This window comes from Syzygium oleosum, unplaced genomic scaffold (genome assembly GCF_021117445.2).
Source record: "Syzygium oleosum isolate NSW1041296 unplaced genomic scaffold, Sole_v2.1 Sole_v2.28, whole genome shotgun sequence".
NCBI lineage: Eukaryota > Viridiplantae > Streptophyta > Magnoliopsida > Myrtales > Myrtaceae > Syzygium > Syzygium oleosum.
In genome coordinates this window covers 2,887,696-2,900,650 of record NW_026607512.1, presented here as the reverse complement: position 1 = coordinate 2,900,650, position 12,955 = coordinate 2,887,696, and the positions used below count along the sequence as shown (strand labels likewise).

Genomic DNA, 12,955 nt, shown 5'->3' with positions numbered 1-12,955 from the left:
TGCACAAAGGAGAGATGAAGGCGGTGGTTGTTGTTATTGCTTGCCGTCACCACATTCTAACGAGGCATCATCGTAGAGGGAACGAATAAGAAAGGCATTTGGTGCTCCACACTTGCTCTCCAACCACCGCCATTGCAGCCGCTCGTCGCTCTTTTAAAGCGGCCATGGATGCATAGAAGAGAAAATGAAGGCGGTCATTTTTTAATGAGAAGATGAGCCAAGAGGAGAGGGGTTTGTTCACATAAATCAAGATTACAAAAACAAAGTAACATATTCCTCTATCCAATCTTTAACCCTAGTGAACCCAATGACCAACTTCAAGCAAGTTTGGCTATACCAATGAATGATCTCTTCTCTAACAAAGCCACTTGTCAATGATTCTTCTACGCCCAAATGATCTAATCCAAAGAAAATGAGAACGCAAAAGAGATGGATAAGGAAAAACCAAGTGAAAAATGACTCATAGCAGAACCCCCTCGCTGCCTTGGCCTCCGTGTACAAGCTCTTGGAACTCCACAACTTGTTGACTTCCATCAACAAAGTCGAAGACAACAGATTTCTTATGGGAAAATTGCCAAAAAAGTCCTAAACCTATTGTACGGCGGCCAATTCAGTCCTAAACCTTTTAAGTTTGCCAATTCAGTCCTAAACCTTTTAAATTCTTGCCAATTGAGTCCTTCCGACCAATTTTGGCCGGCCGGCGATGACGTGGCCGCCGACCATCCGGTCAACGCTGACGTGGCAATTTTTAATTATTTTTTTTCAATTTTTTAATCTTTTTTTTTCTTTTTTTTCTGCTTTCTTCCCTTTGGCCGGTCCGGCGACCGCGGACCGGCCAAAGGGAAGGGCCGGCGAGGTCGACCTCGCCGGCCCCTGGCTGGGCGAGGCGAGGTCGGCCTCGCCTGGCCGTCGCCTAGGTCGCGACGGCATGGCGAGGCCGACCTCATCACGCCCGGCCAGAGGCGAGGTCGAGCCTCGCCGTCGCTGGGTCGCGACGGCGAGGCTCGACCTTGCCACGCCGTCGCCTAGGTCGCGACGGCGAGGCTCGACCTCGCCTCGCCGGGCGAGGCCGACCTCGCCTAGACCTCGCTGTCGCGACCCGGGCGACGGCGAGGCTTGACCTCGCCTCGCCGTCGCCCGGGTCGCGATGGCGGCGCGGCCGACCTCGCCTCGCCCTTGCCGGTGGCTGGCGGGGCGAGCTTCGCCAGAGGCCGGCAAGGTCGACCTCGCCGGCCCTCCCCTCTGGCCGGCCAGAGGGAAGAAAGCAGAAAAAAAAAAGATTAAAAAATTGAAAAAAATAATTAAAAATTGCTACGTCAGCGTTGACCGGACGGCCGGCGCTGGCCGGCGGCCACGTCAGCGTTAACCGGACGGCCGGCGCCGGCCGGCGGCCACGTCAGCGCCAGCCGACCAAAATTGGCCGGAAGGACTCAATTGGCAAGAATTTAAAAGGTTTAGGACTGAATTGGCAAACTTAAAAGGTTTAGGACTGAATTGGCCGCCGTACAATAGGTTTAGGACTTTTTTGACAATTTTCCCGATTTCTTCTTGTACTCCTCCATGGACTTCCCGTTTAGTCTGTGTCCCCTCTATCTATTGCGGTGGCGGTGATCGTCGGGTTAACACGCCACACCGGCCGGGTGATGCCTCATCGGATCACGGTGGTGTCGGCGACCACCAACGCTATCTCCTTCATCCTGCTTCAAACTGTGCCCTTCTCCGTCTCTCTACTTTAGTTTTCTTTTGAAGGGAGCTTCTACTTCCACGGCCAAAATTAGCTGGGAAATGCAATGGACCGAGATTTTCATTGCACTAAACTTTGTAAATGTTCGATTTTTAATGAAATTAAACGGAATTTTCATTAGCTTGATTCAAATATAATTTACATGTGGGATTTTCGGTCAAATTTTTTCTGAATTCCACGACGGTTGCTTTTTTTTTTATTCCGTCTGATAGGAATTGATGGCTAATTTAATTCGAAAGAATGACTATCGGTGTTCGTGGCTCTCATTACTCAAATTTGGACAAGCATATGTCTATCTTATGTCCTCTGGGTAATTACAAAAAATGTCACTTTGCCAATTTAGTCATAAACCTTTTGATCTAACTAATTTAGTCATAAACCTTTTAACAATTTGCCAATATAGTTCATCAGATTAATTTTGGCCGGAAATTGCTAATTTGGACGTCGGCCGTCCTATGTGGCACACCGGTAATGATGTGGACAATTTTTGCAATTTTTTAACAAAATTGTTAAATATTTTTTGTTTTGTTTTTTGTTTTATTTTTTTTCCCTTCTTCCTCCGTCAGTCGCCAGGCCTCCTCGATGACCAGCAACCAACCACAGGCGAGGGCCGACCTTGCCGGCCTTTGGCAAGGGCTGACCTTGCCCATTGAGCAAGGCATACCCTCGTAGGGGCAAGGTCACCCAAGATTGGCAAGGGTCGACCTTTCTGGCCTCAAGTGAGGCTCGCTCTTACCAGATCCAACGAGGTCGAGCCTTGTCAAAGGCAGTAAGGGTCGGCCTCGCCAACTTCGAGCGAGGCTCCACAAAGGTCACCCCTCGCTAGCCTCAGGTGACCTCACCCCTGCGAGGGTGAACCTCACTCGGCGGGCGAGGCTTAAATTAGAATTCTAGTGATCCCTTGTGAAAATAGATGAAAACGAGCTAAATTGGTTCGATTTTTACGCTTTGTTTTTGGTAAATAAAACTTTATTTCATCCCTTATTGTTGTCTTCCAGTATGATTTCTAAAGATATTATGTTATGTAAAAAAATTGGGGAAAATTCCGAATAAAGGTCTGAAGTGCTCTCATTTTCTCGAATAAGGATATGAAGTGGACTTTGTGTCAAATAAAAGCTTGAAGTGGCATGTCAGTATCAAATAAGGGCCTGGAGAGGCCAAGAGAGTTTCAAATAAGGGTCTGACCTCGCCGATCGCTGGCCGGCGAAATATTTCGACCAATCAATAGCTCCAGAGACAATTTTAATTTTAATTTACTTTTTTATTTTTTTCTTTTAACCTTTTTTCTATTTTTCTCTCTATTCTTTGCTAGTGGCTGGTCGCCGGCCACTGGCGAAGCCCGGGAAGGGCTGGGTGAGGGTTGCCTCAACAGATCTAGGTGAGGGTTGCCTCGCTAACTGCTAGCAAAGTGACTCTTGCCCTGGGCAAGGCCACCCTCGAAAGCCATAGGTGTGGGCCGGCCTTGCCTGGGCAAGGGTCTCGCCGACCGCCCTCGAACCTCGCCTGTGGCTTTTGAGGGCAGCCTCGCCCAAATCTGGTGAGGCCCGGCCTCGCCCATGGCCAGCGAGGGCAACCTCACGAAGGACGAGGGTTGCATCGGGCGAGGCAACCTTCGCCCGGGCTTCGCCGGTGGCCGGCAACTGGCGAAGAACAAAGAGAAACCGGAAAAAGAACAAAGGGAAAAAAAATCGCAAAAAGTTAAAAGATGAAAATACCAATGCCTTTATTTGAAATAAACATAGCCATTTCATAACCTTATTCAAAAAAATGAAGGCACTTCAGACTCTTATCTGGCACAAAGTCTATTTCATGCCCTTATTTGAGAAAATGATGACACTTCAAGTCCTTATTAAGAATTTTTCCAAAAAATTCAGCCTCCTTTCTACTAAAGATAACGCCCCATATGAATCTCTTTAATCTACCGACGTCTTCTCCACATGAGACTTGAGAGCCATCTGACTTACAGCAGACTCGCTTCATCATCACAGAGCAACCCACGTAATGATCCATGGCTGCTTCAATACCAACAGAAAGCTAAGAACTGGATCGGATCCTCTGATCCCTCGTCCTTCCTAATGTAATGATGAGGATTTGCACCTTTCCGTGATGGATACTCTACTTGTATCTGCCGAGGAATGGAGTGGAGTTTGTCAAAGGAAACAATAACGTGTCCTGATTCAGCTACAATCTCTCCAGCACTCGCTCATCAAGCAAGATCAATTCTTTCCAAAGAGAAAAGAGCACGATGACGTGTCTTGATTCAGCTACAATCTCTCCACCACTCGCTCATCAAGCAAGATCAATTCTTTCCAAAGAGAAGAGATCATGATTTTATTCTTCATTAATTCCGTAACCCTAGCTTGTATTATATAAAGACATCACAATATGTAGCCGAAGAATGTAACAAAAAATTCTATTACTGAAACACAAAACACGTATTGGCAATTGCCACCCATTCTCATCTTGTTAGTTCACTGTTTAACATGGTATCAGAGCCATATCTTGCGAAAGCATAAATGGCAAACCAATCAGATTCAAATTCATCCCCAACTTCCCCAAACGCAGCAGCTAGCAATCAAACAATAAGCAACCCAATCCCAAGTGTTGCTAATCCAACTGACCTCATCAAGAATGCTATCCCACCATGTCCTCTCATCCCTCCCACAGGGGGCTCATCTGGATCAATCACATGTCCTGCGGTTGGTATCAAATTAACCGGAGACAATTACATCATATGGAAGGTACGCCTCCTCCCCTTTCTTCGGGCCAGTCGACCCCTGTCAATTGTGGACGGAACCGAACCATGCCCTCCACACACTATCACTGAAATTAGTGAGAATGGTGTCACCAAAAGTTCACCAAATCTAGCATATGAAACATGGTTTACTCGAGATCAAATTGCCTTGGGGTGGATTCTCAATTCCACAGCTGACAACATCGTTGCACAGCTCTCCAATTTAGGCTCTTCAGCAGCCGTATGGTCCTTCTTGGCTCAATCATATGAAGCACGTAACAGTGCTCGCGCCACACATCTACAAATGCAACTTCAAACTCTCCGTAAGGGAAATCAAACAATCACAGAATATCTACAGCAAGCAGCCTTCCTTGTTGATCAACTTGCCTCGATTGGTGAGAACATCTCTTCACAAGAATATCAAACTCATCTGTTCAGGGGACTTGGAGCGGAATATCAAAATTTAGCAGTGTCAATCTCCGTTCAAAGTCAGTACCAATCCCTTACACGTGAGTCTCTACACGGGCTGCTCTTGGCTCATGAGGCACGACTTGATTTGCTTAAGCCCATCACCTCCCCTCCAGCAGCGTTCATGACGCGGACAGCACACCAATCACCTCAACAGCTTCCTTCTTGTATGGATAGGTCACCACGGCCTGGGCAACAATTTCCGCAAAGTGGACAGCACTTTGGCCCTCGAAATTCAGCCCCAAATTACTCTCCAAATGCAGGAAATTACAGAAATCAAAGGAGGGGTAGTGTTCGATGTCAAATCTGTAATCGCTTTGGCCACCGAGCCAATGTGTGCCGAGATCGTGGGCCTCCACCACAATCTTTAGGCTCGGCACCACAGCTCCACATTGTTGAAATTCCACCACCACCATCAGTCTTTTCGGACCCGTGGTATCCAGATTCCGGTGCTACACACCACGTCACAAATAATCCATCTCAATTGTCCTCTCTTCAGCCCTACATAGGCAACCAACATGTTACCATAGGCAATGGGTCTAGCCTCCCGATAACCCATATAGGTACTCTTGTTTCTCAAAATTTTCGTTTGTCCAATGTCCTAGTTGTTCCCTCTATAAAGAAAAACTTACTTTTCGTTCGTCAATTTTCACAGGAAAACAATTGTGATTTCATTTTCTCACCTAATTGTTTTTCTGTGAAGTGCCGCCGTACGGGCAAGATTCTCTTCCAAGGGAACCTTAATCAGGGACTTTATCAACTGTCGAATCAATCCAAGCTTTCTCCTTCAGCTTATTACCTATCTCAGTCCAGCTCCCTTGTCCGTTGGCACCATCGTTTAGGCCATGCTGCATATTCTACTATTTCTCGCATGTTAAATAAGTCGTCAGTTGTTCAACCAACTTGCTCGGCATGTGCCTCTAGTAAGAGTCATCCTCATCCTCATCCTCCCACTTTTCATAGATCCAAGGCTCCCCTAGAATTAGTTCATTTTGACATTTGGGGGCCAGCTCCTGTAACGTCTCATCAAAATAATAAATATTATATTTGTTTTATTGATGATTACTCCAAATTTTCTTGGCTTTATATGTTCAACTCTCGTGATCAATTTTTACATATCTTCGTGGTCTTTCTAAACTTTGTTGAAAACCAACTCAATACCCGAGTTAAAGCCATCCAAAGTGACTGTGCCGGAGAATTTCTTTCTGCATCTTTTAAAAAATTATTGCAGGAGTGTGGCATTTATAAACGGACATCCTGTCCTCGCCTGGCCCTTCAAAACGGTTCGGCCGAGCGCAAACACAGACATGTGGTTGAAACGGGTTTGGCCATGATGCACTATGCATCTGTTCCCTCTCATTTTTGGGATTTTGCTTTTGAAAGTGCAGTTCAGATTATCAATCGACTGCCTACTCCCGTTCTGCAGCAGCGCAGCCCTTGGGAAGTACTTTTTTCTACCGCACCATCCATTGAGCATCTTCGGGTTTTTGGCTGCGCTGTCTACCCGAACCTACGAACTTATGCCAAGCACAAACTAGAGCCCAGGTCACATCGATGTATTTTCTTGGGATATCCCTCAGGTGTCAAGGGCTATCGTTGCTATTCTCCACAACAACAACGGTTCTATACAGTTGCAGATGCCACCTTTGATGAGACTGTTTTTCCGTTTGCTGCTCCCGTCACCGACGAATCATCAAATGTGTCCCCACCAGCATCATTGGAGTTACCCCTTTATGTTCCCCCACTGACACATTTGCAACCTGATGATTCACATATGCAGGAGCCAAGGACTGATGCATCTCACATGCCGACACCTGTGCACGGCAATCCCTCCACCTCCCGCTCAATATCTCTCCAACTACAACCAGAAGTGCCATCTCCTACCACTGAAGATATCACACATACCACAATCCAGCAGGCTACCAATCCGCCACCACAAACGGCGCCACTAGCCCACCCCATGGTGACCAGACTTCGAGACAGCACCGTTCCCCGCCGACATGTGCAAAAGGATCACACCTATGCACTCACCACTTTGGTAGCCGTCCCATCTACACCATCTTGTTACAGTCAAGCGGTAAAAGACCCGCATTGGCGGGCAGCTATGGCCGAAGAGTACACCGCATTGCTAAAAAATCAGACATGGGAGCTTGTACCATCTCCTCAAGACAGAAAGCCCATTGGCCGCAAATGGGTCTTTCGTATCAAGCTTCGTGCGGATGGCTCATGTTGAACAATGTACAAGGCCGGATTAGTCGCAAAGGGCTTTCATCAACAGCAGGGAATCAACTATAATGAAACCTTCAGTCCGGTGGTGAAACATGTCACGATCCGTACAGTCCTCGCAGTTGCATTTTCTCGGGGTTGGCAACTCCGACAACTAGATGTCAAGAACGCTTTTCTCCATGGTCATCTCACCGAAGAACTATTCATGGATCAACCGCCTGGTTTCGTTGATCCCCACCATCCTCATCATATCTGCCGCCTAAAACGATCTCTCTATGGCTTGAAACAAGCTCCACGTGCCTGGCACCAACGTCTCAGTAATTTTCTCGTCTCCATAGGTTTTGTAGCTTCTACTGCTGACTCCTCACTGTTTATACTGCATACAGCCCAATACAGTATCTTCCTGCTCATCTATGTCGACGACATCATTATTACAGGATCCCCTACAACTCCATTGTCTACTCTCCTGGAGTCTCTACAAAAGGAATTTGCTATCAAAGACTTGGGTGAGCTTCATTATTTTCTTGGAATCGAACTAAAACGCACTTCGGATGGTATTCTTCTTCACCAGATAAAATATGCAGCCGACCTTCTTGCCCGAGCAAAAATGCAGGATGCGAAGCCTGTCACCACCCCATGTGTAGCGGGCTCGGATATTCCATCTTCTCATTGTGGTGAGCTGTTCTCGGACCCGTCTCTTTATCGTAGTACTGTGGGTGCATTGCAGTATCTTACTCTCACTCGGCCCGACATTGCCTTCGCTGTCAACACTGCCTGTCAGTTCATGCATGCACCCACGGAGGTCCATTGGCAGTTTGTTAAACGCATATTACGCTTCGTTCGCGGCACGCAGCACCATGGCATACTCTTCACTAGCAGCCGTAATTTCCATCTCCATGCTTTTTCTGATGCAGGTTGGGCTGGGGACCATGACACGAGACGGTCAGTTGGCGGCTTTGGCATATTCCTTGGCTCAAATCTTATCTCATGGAGTTCCCGTAAGCAACGGACGGTCGCTCGATCCAGCACAGAGGCCGAATTCAAAAGCTTAGCCGACACAACTGCTGAACTCATTTGGATCGAGGCTCTCTTACGTGATCTCGGTGTTTCTTGGCAAGGCCCTCCGGTTCTTTGGTTTGACAACATCTCAGCCATTTATCTGACAGGGAATCCTATCTTTCATGCTCGGACAAAGCACGTGGAAATTGATTACCACTTTGTGCGAGAACGGATTGCCAAAAATCAACTTCATGTTCAGTACATCTCCACTACCGATCAACCTGCCGATATCTTCACCAAAGGGCTCTCCACAGCTCGCTTTCGACTTCTACAGTCCAAGCTTACTGTGTGTTCCGCCACATCAGCTTGCAGGGGGGTGTCAAAGGAAACAATAACGTGTCCTGATTCAACTACAATCTCTCCACCACTCGCTCATCAAGCAAGATCAATTCTTTCCAAAGAGAAAAGAGCACAATGACGTGTCTTGATTCAGCTACAATCTCTCCACCACTCGCTCATCAAGCAAGATCAATTCTTTCCAAAGAGAAGAGATCATGATTTTATTCTTCATTAATTCCGTAACCCTAGCTTGTATTATATAAAGACATCACAATATGTAGCCGAAGAATGTAACAAACAATTCTATTACTGAAACACAAAACACGTATTGGCAATTGCCACCCATTCTCATCTTTTTAGTTCACTGTTTAACAGAGTTGACTTATCAAGCTGGTTAGCCATTGCATCCTCATGCCAGACGAAGCATTCCAGCGCTCACTGAACACCAAGCAAAGTCCGGTCGACTTTTTTGTTTGATGAGGAACGATTGGCATCGGACATGAACATGTGTGTCCCTCGTCTGTTTGGTGGGTTTGGGAGAGTTCAAGCTCGATCTAATGAACTCCACGAAAGAAAAATAGCTGGGCTTCGTCTCATGAGTCGATGCAGAAGAGAGAGAGAGAGAGAGAGAGAGAAAAGGGAGGCGTCGTCGAGGGCATTTCCCTCACTCCAGCGGTCAACAGTTTGGAAGGCTGTGGCTTTATCAGTGGAGGCCATGGAAATAGGTGGACCCTTTTTCTTGATGCTTTCTAAATTTCATATCATTTATTTTGATTTTGTTAAATATGTATAATTTCATACGTTTCGGACAATTATGCCCTCTCCCAGACGTGCACAGATGCACATGAGACGGACATGGCTCACGACCGTCTAAACTTTTTTCAACGTCCATCCGCTTTCGGTGCGACTCAGACACATGGACTGCTGTTCCTGGGCAACTTTGAAAATCCCGAACCGATATAGGGGCATATTTGGAATTGGTCATTCAAGATAAACTTTTAGTACCTTATGGACAAGGTAATTTGGTCAAGAGAGACTATCACATTGATAGTTTGACCAAGAGAGACTCATGGACAAGGTAATTTGGTCAATTACTTAATTAGGACATTGATCTATCTTTGACAAATTATACTTAGTAGATGGAATACAGCAACTCTTCTTCAGAGAAATATCAAAGAGAGAACCTCCAAAGACCTCCACAACAGGCTTGAAGATTACTTCACACCAAAGCTATATAGAAGCTCAATTAAAAAGTTTGACTAACTCGAAAGTCTATGGAGTTCAACAAAAGGTCACCAGCAAAGAGGGGCACTCCCCTTCTACTTCCCTAAACACTACCATGATCAGTCCCTACATACCCTATAGAGCTTAATTAAAACACTCATCAAGCTTGGAGTCAGAGGTTACAGTGTTTTCTTTCTTTTTTTCTGGGGGAGGTCAGTTCTCATCATGGGTATGATGAAGGCAGGACGCCCCAGTAGGAGTTGGACTCGTAGTCTTGCAGGGTGAACAGCTGATAGCTCGAGCCCGTGAGGTGGTGGTGTTGGGTGGTTGAGGCCGTCGGCGTCGCTCCTCCTCCTCCTCCTCCCCCCCTCGGGAGGTCGCCGCAGTGGCGGACCTCGCCGGAGTAGCGAGTGCTTTCCACCGTCTCGTCGCCGGAGATGTCGGTGTAGCCGGTGGAGACTTGCTTCTTCTTGGCCACTTGGATGTCGCTCACAATGGCTTTCAATCTTGAGACCTTTCGGCGGGGGGGGGGGGGGGAGGCCAAATTAGTCGAAAGATGTCAGTCAGTCGTATTATCAACTTATTGTGGAAAATAACCCGAAGTTGGAATTTCGTATAAATTTAAGTATGATTCTAATACATTATGAGAAGTAATTATGCAATTTTCACATGAAAATACTATTTTTTCCAACTAGTAAATTTCACGGATAAGCCGTTGTGCTTTAGTAGACCAACTTATATCTCATGCTATTCGAAATTTTGTTTGCAATATAATTATATATATATATATGATTTCTTAGTATGTGCATGGATTGCATTTTGAGAGAGAGTGTAAAATGCTCATTTTGCATCGTCATACACAAATAAGTACCTCCTCCTGGAGCCTGAGCTTCTCCCTCGAGACCGCATCGAACTCCAGCTTGAGGGCATCGTAGAGGCGCTCGAGCTGCTTCGTCTTCCACCGGGCCCGGCGGTTCTGGAACCAGATGGTGATCTGGCGCGGCTGGAGCCCGAGCTCGCGAGACAGCCGCATCTTCCGGTCCGGGTCCAGCTTTATCTCCTCCTGGAAGCTCCTCTCCAGCATCTCCAGCTGCTCGCTCGTCAGCTTCTTCTTCTTGTCCATCGCCCCCGCTACCACCGCGTCGTTCTGGGCCTCGGCCATCGAGGACGACGGCGGGTGGTGGTGGTGGTGGTGGTGCTTCAGCTCCATACCTACTAATGATGAAAATGTATGATGTCGATGCATTGTCATATTTGCTTTGTGGGAGGCATCAAGAACGCAATAGTTTTCCCAAATTGTTTTTCTCACACGTTATAACTAATCATTTTCTGCTTTTTACAACTTCCCCAGATAATCTATGGAAGATCTCAGTTACCCTTATTAGAATGCTCCTTTTTTAACCCAATAATTGCCTGCAAATGGAGTTTCCTCTTTCGTCCTCCTTTCTTTTGCTATTCTCTTTAAGGAAAGGTGTTGGTTGAATTAATTATGCGTATCTTCTTGAATGAAAAAGCCATTAGAATCTACAGCACCCAGAAAATGCAGAATAAATGCATTCCATTGAAGTCAAATGAATTCGCAAGAAGAAAGCTCGAGAAGAGGAAAAGGAAACGATATACATGGAAACATACCAGGGTATTGGGCGAAGTTGGGGTTGAGAAAGCCAATGGAAGATTCAGGGAAAGAGACGTTACTGAAACTTCTCAAGTCGCCATGCCAATCCATCTCTCTTCTTCTCTGCGTCTTCTTAACTCACGCAGACACTCAGCAGCATACACTCTTTAAATCTCACAGAAGAGGAACAAGAGAATCTACGCGGTGTCTTATATTATGGGCAAACGTGGAGAGAGAGAGAGAGAGAGAGAGAGAGAGAGAGAGAGTTGGCCCACAGGAGAGAGAGAAGAGAAGGCGTGGCAGAAAATGGTGGGGGAAGAAGACAGCAGGCTTCTTACAACTCTTATTACTTCTCTTTTGGGGTACAACAAAGTGAATACGCGGGTTTAGAAGCTGTCGCTGTATCGCTCTGACTGTGACAAGAAGCATCGCCTGTTAAACAAAAGATTACATGGATCGGATACTCCCACGAACCCGTTAAACAATACCCGTTCCCGAGACAACCATGGTCCTTGGACAAAACCCACCTGTCTAAGAGTGCAGTAACTGAGAGGATGGGGGACAATCAAAAGTAGGTATGCAAACATTGAGCCTATGTGTTTATTTTTTTCACCGGTGGAATATTTGATTGATGAGTTATAAATATAGATATAATCCATTTTTTATTCTAGTTAAACTTACATGTGGCTAGCGATCCAAACTTGTGATTCATCAATCAAAGACATAAGTATCTCAGTTTGGGTTATATTTTATTCCAATTAGTCTTCCGATTGGTTAATTATGAGCATGGAACTTGCCCATGTTTATTTATGCCATGGTTTTTCTCTACATCTGATTGGAAGAAACCTCATCTAATCATTTCTCTGATTGAAGGGTTACAAACATAATCATCACACACTTCTAATTTTAGCTAGGTTTGTATGTGAGAGACGACATCTACACATTGTGACTTACTTATCAGAGCTATTGTCAAAGGAAATTTCCTTCAAATCAGAGATGGAGATGAATATAGCCCCACCTATTTATCCTTAGTTAAATTTGCATGTGATTAATTAATGTTCACAACTTGGGAGTCCATCGATCAAAGTTTCCTCCAAATAAGATAGAGGAAAAAATTACGACTTTGATTTGTTTCGAGGAAAATATAGCCCCGCCTATTTATTCTTATTATGCTACTTTTATCTAAAATAATTATTAATACAGAGGTGATTAAAACTTAAACTCAAGTACGATGAAATTCTAGCCCCTCCCAAGTCGAATTTTTGGCTCCGTCACTGGTCTAACCTAGTAAGCACAAATAACAAATTTAAATCGAAGCACGCCTTTTATTATAGAGTTTTTTATTTTTAGATCTGCATAACGTCTACCGTAATCCTATAGATCACATAAGATCATTTTGTCGCTAATCACGTGTTTAGTCTCTTTATACATGGTCAAGAATTTTGAGGAAACTCTTAGCAAATTTGAAGTCTAGCTTTACAAGGGTACGGATGAATCTTTCTATATTTCAAAAATATATAAATTTTCCTAAGGAGACATGTATGTATAACTCTCACTTTTGGGGAGCAACAAAGTTGATATCGATGACAGAGAGAGATGGGAGAGT

The 12,955-nt window shown here is 45.4% G+C and overlaps 1 protein-coding gene across 2 annotated transcripts; it reads right to left on the bottom strand.

Annotated features, from left to right (window-relative positions):
• Positions 1-9,646: 9,646 nt before the first annotated feature.
• Positions 9,647-11,621, bottom strand: LOC115675322 (homeobox-leucine zipper protein ATHB-40). Of its 2 annotated transcripts, none has more exons than XM_030597926.2 (3): positions 11,367-11,621; positions 10,606-10,949; positions 9,647-10,248 (listed from the first exon to the last, which is right to left on the bottom strand). In XM_030597926.2, exons 1-3 carry the CDS (start codon positions 11,458-11,460, stop codon positions 9,958-9,960), a joined length of 729 nt encoding a protein of 242 aa, XP_030453786.1. In that variant the 5' UTR covers positions 11,461-11,621; the 3' UTR covers positions 9,647-9,957. The 2 variants fall into 2 exon arrangements, with proteins under 2 accessions (XP_030453786.1, XP_030453787.1); XM_030597927.2 differs by having other exon boundaries at positions 10,606-10,946; positions 11,367-11,617.
• Positions 11,622-12,955: the final 1,334 nt, after the last annotated feature.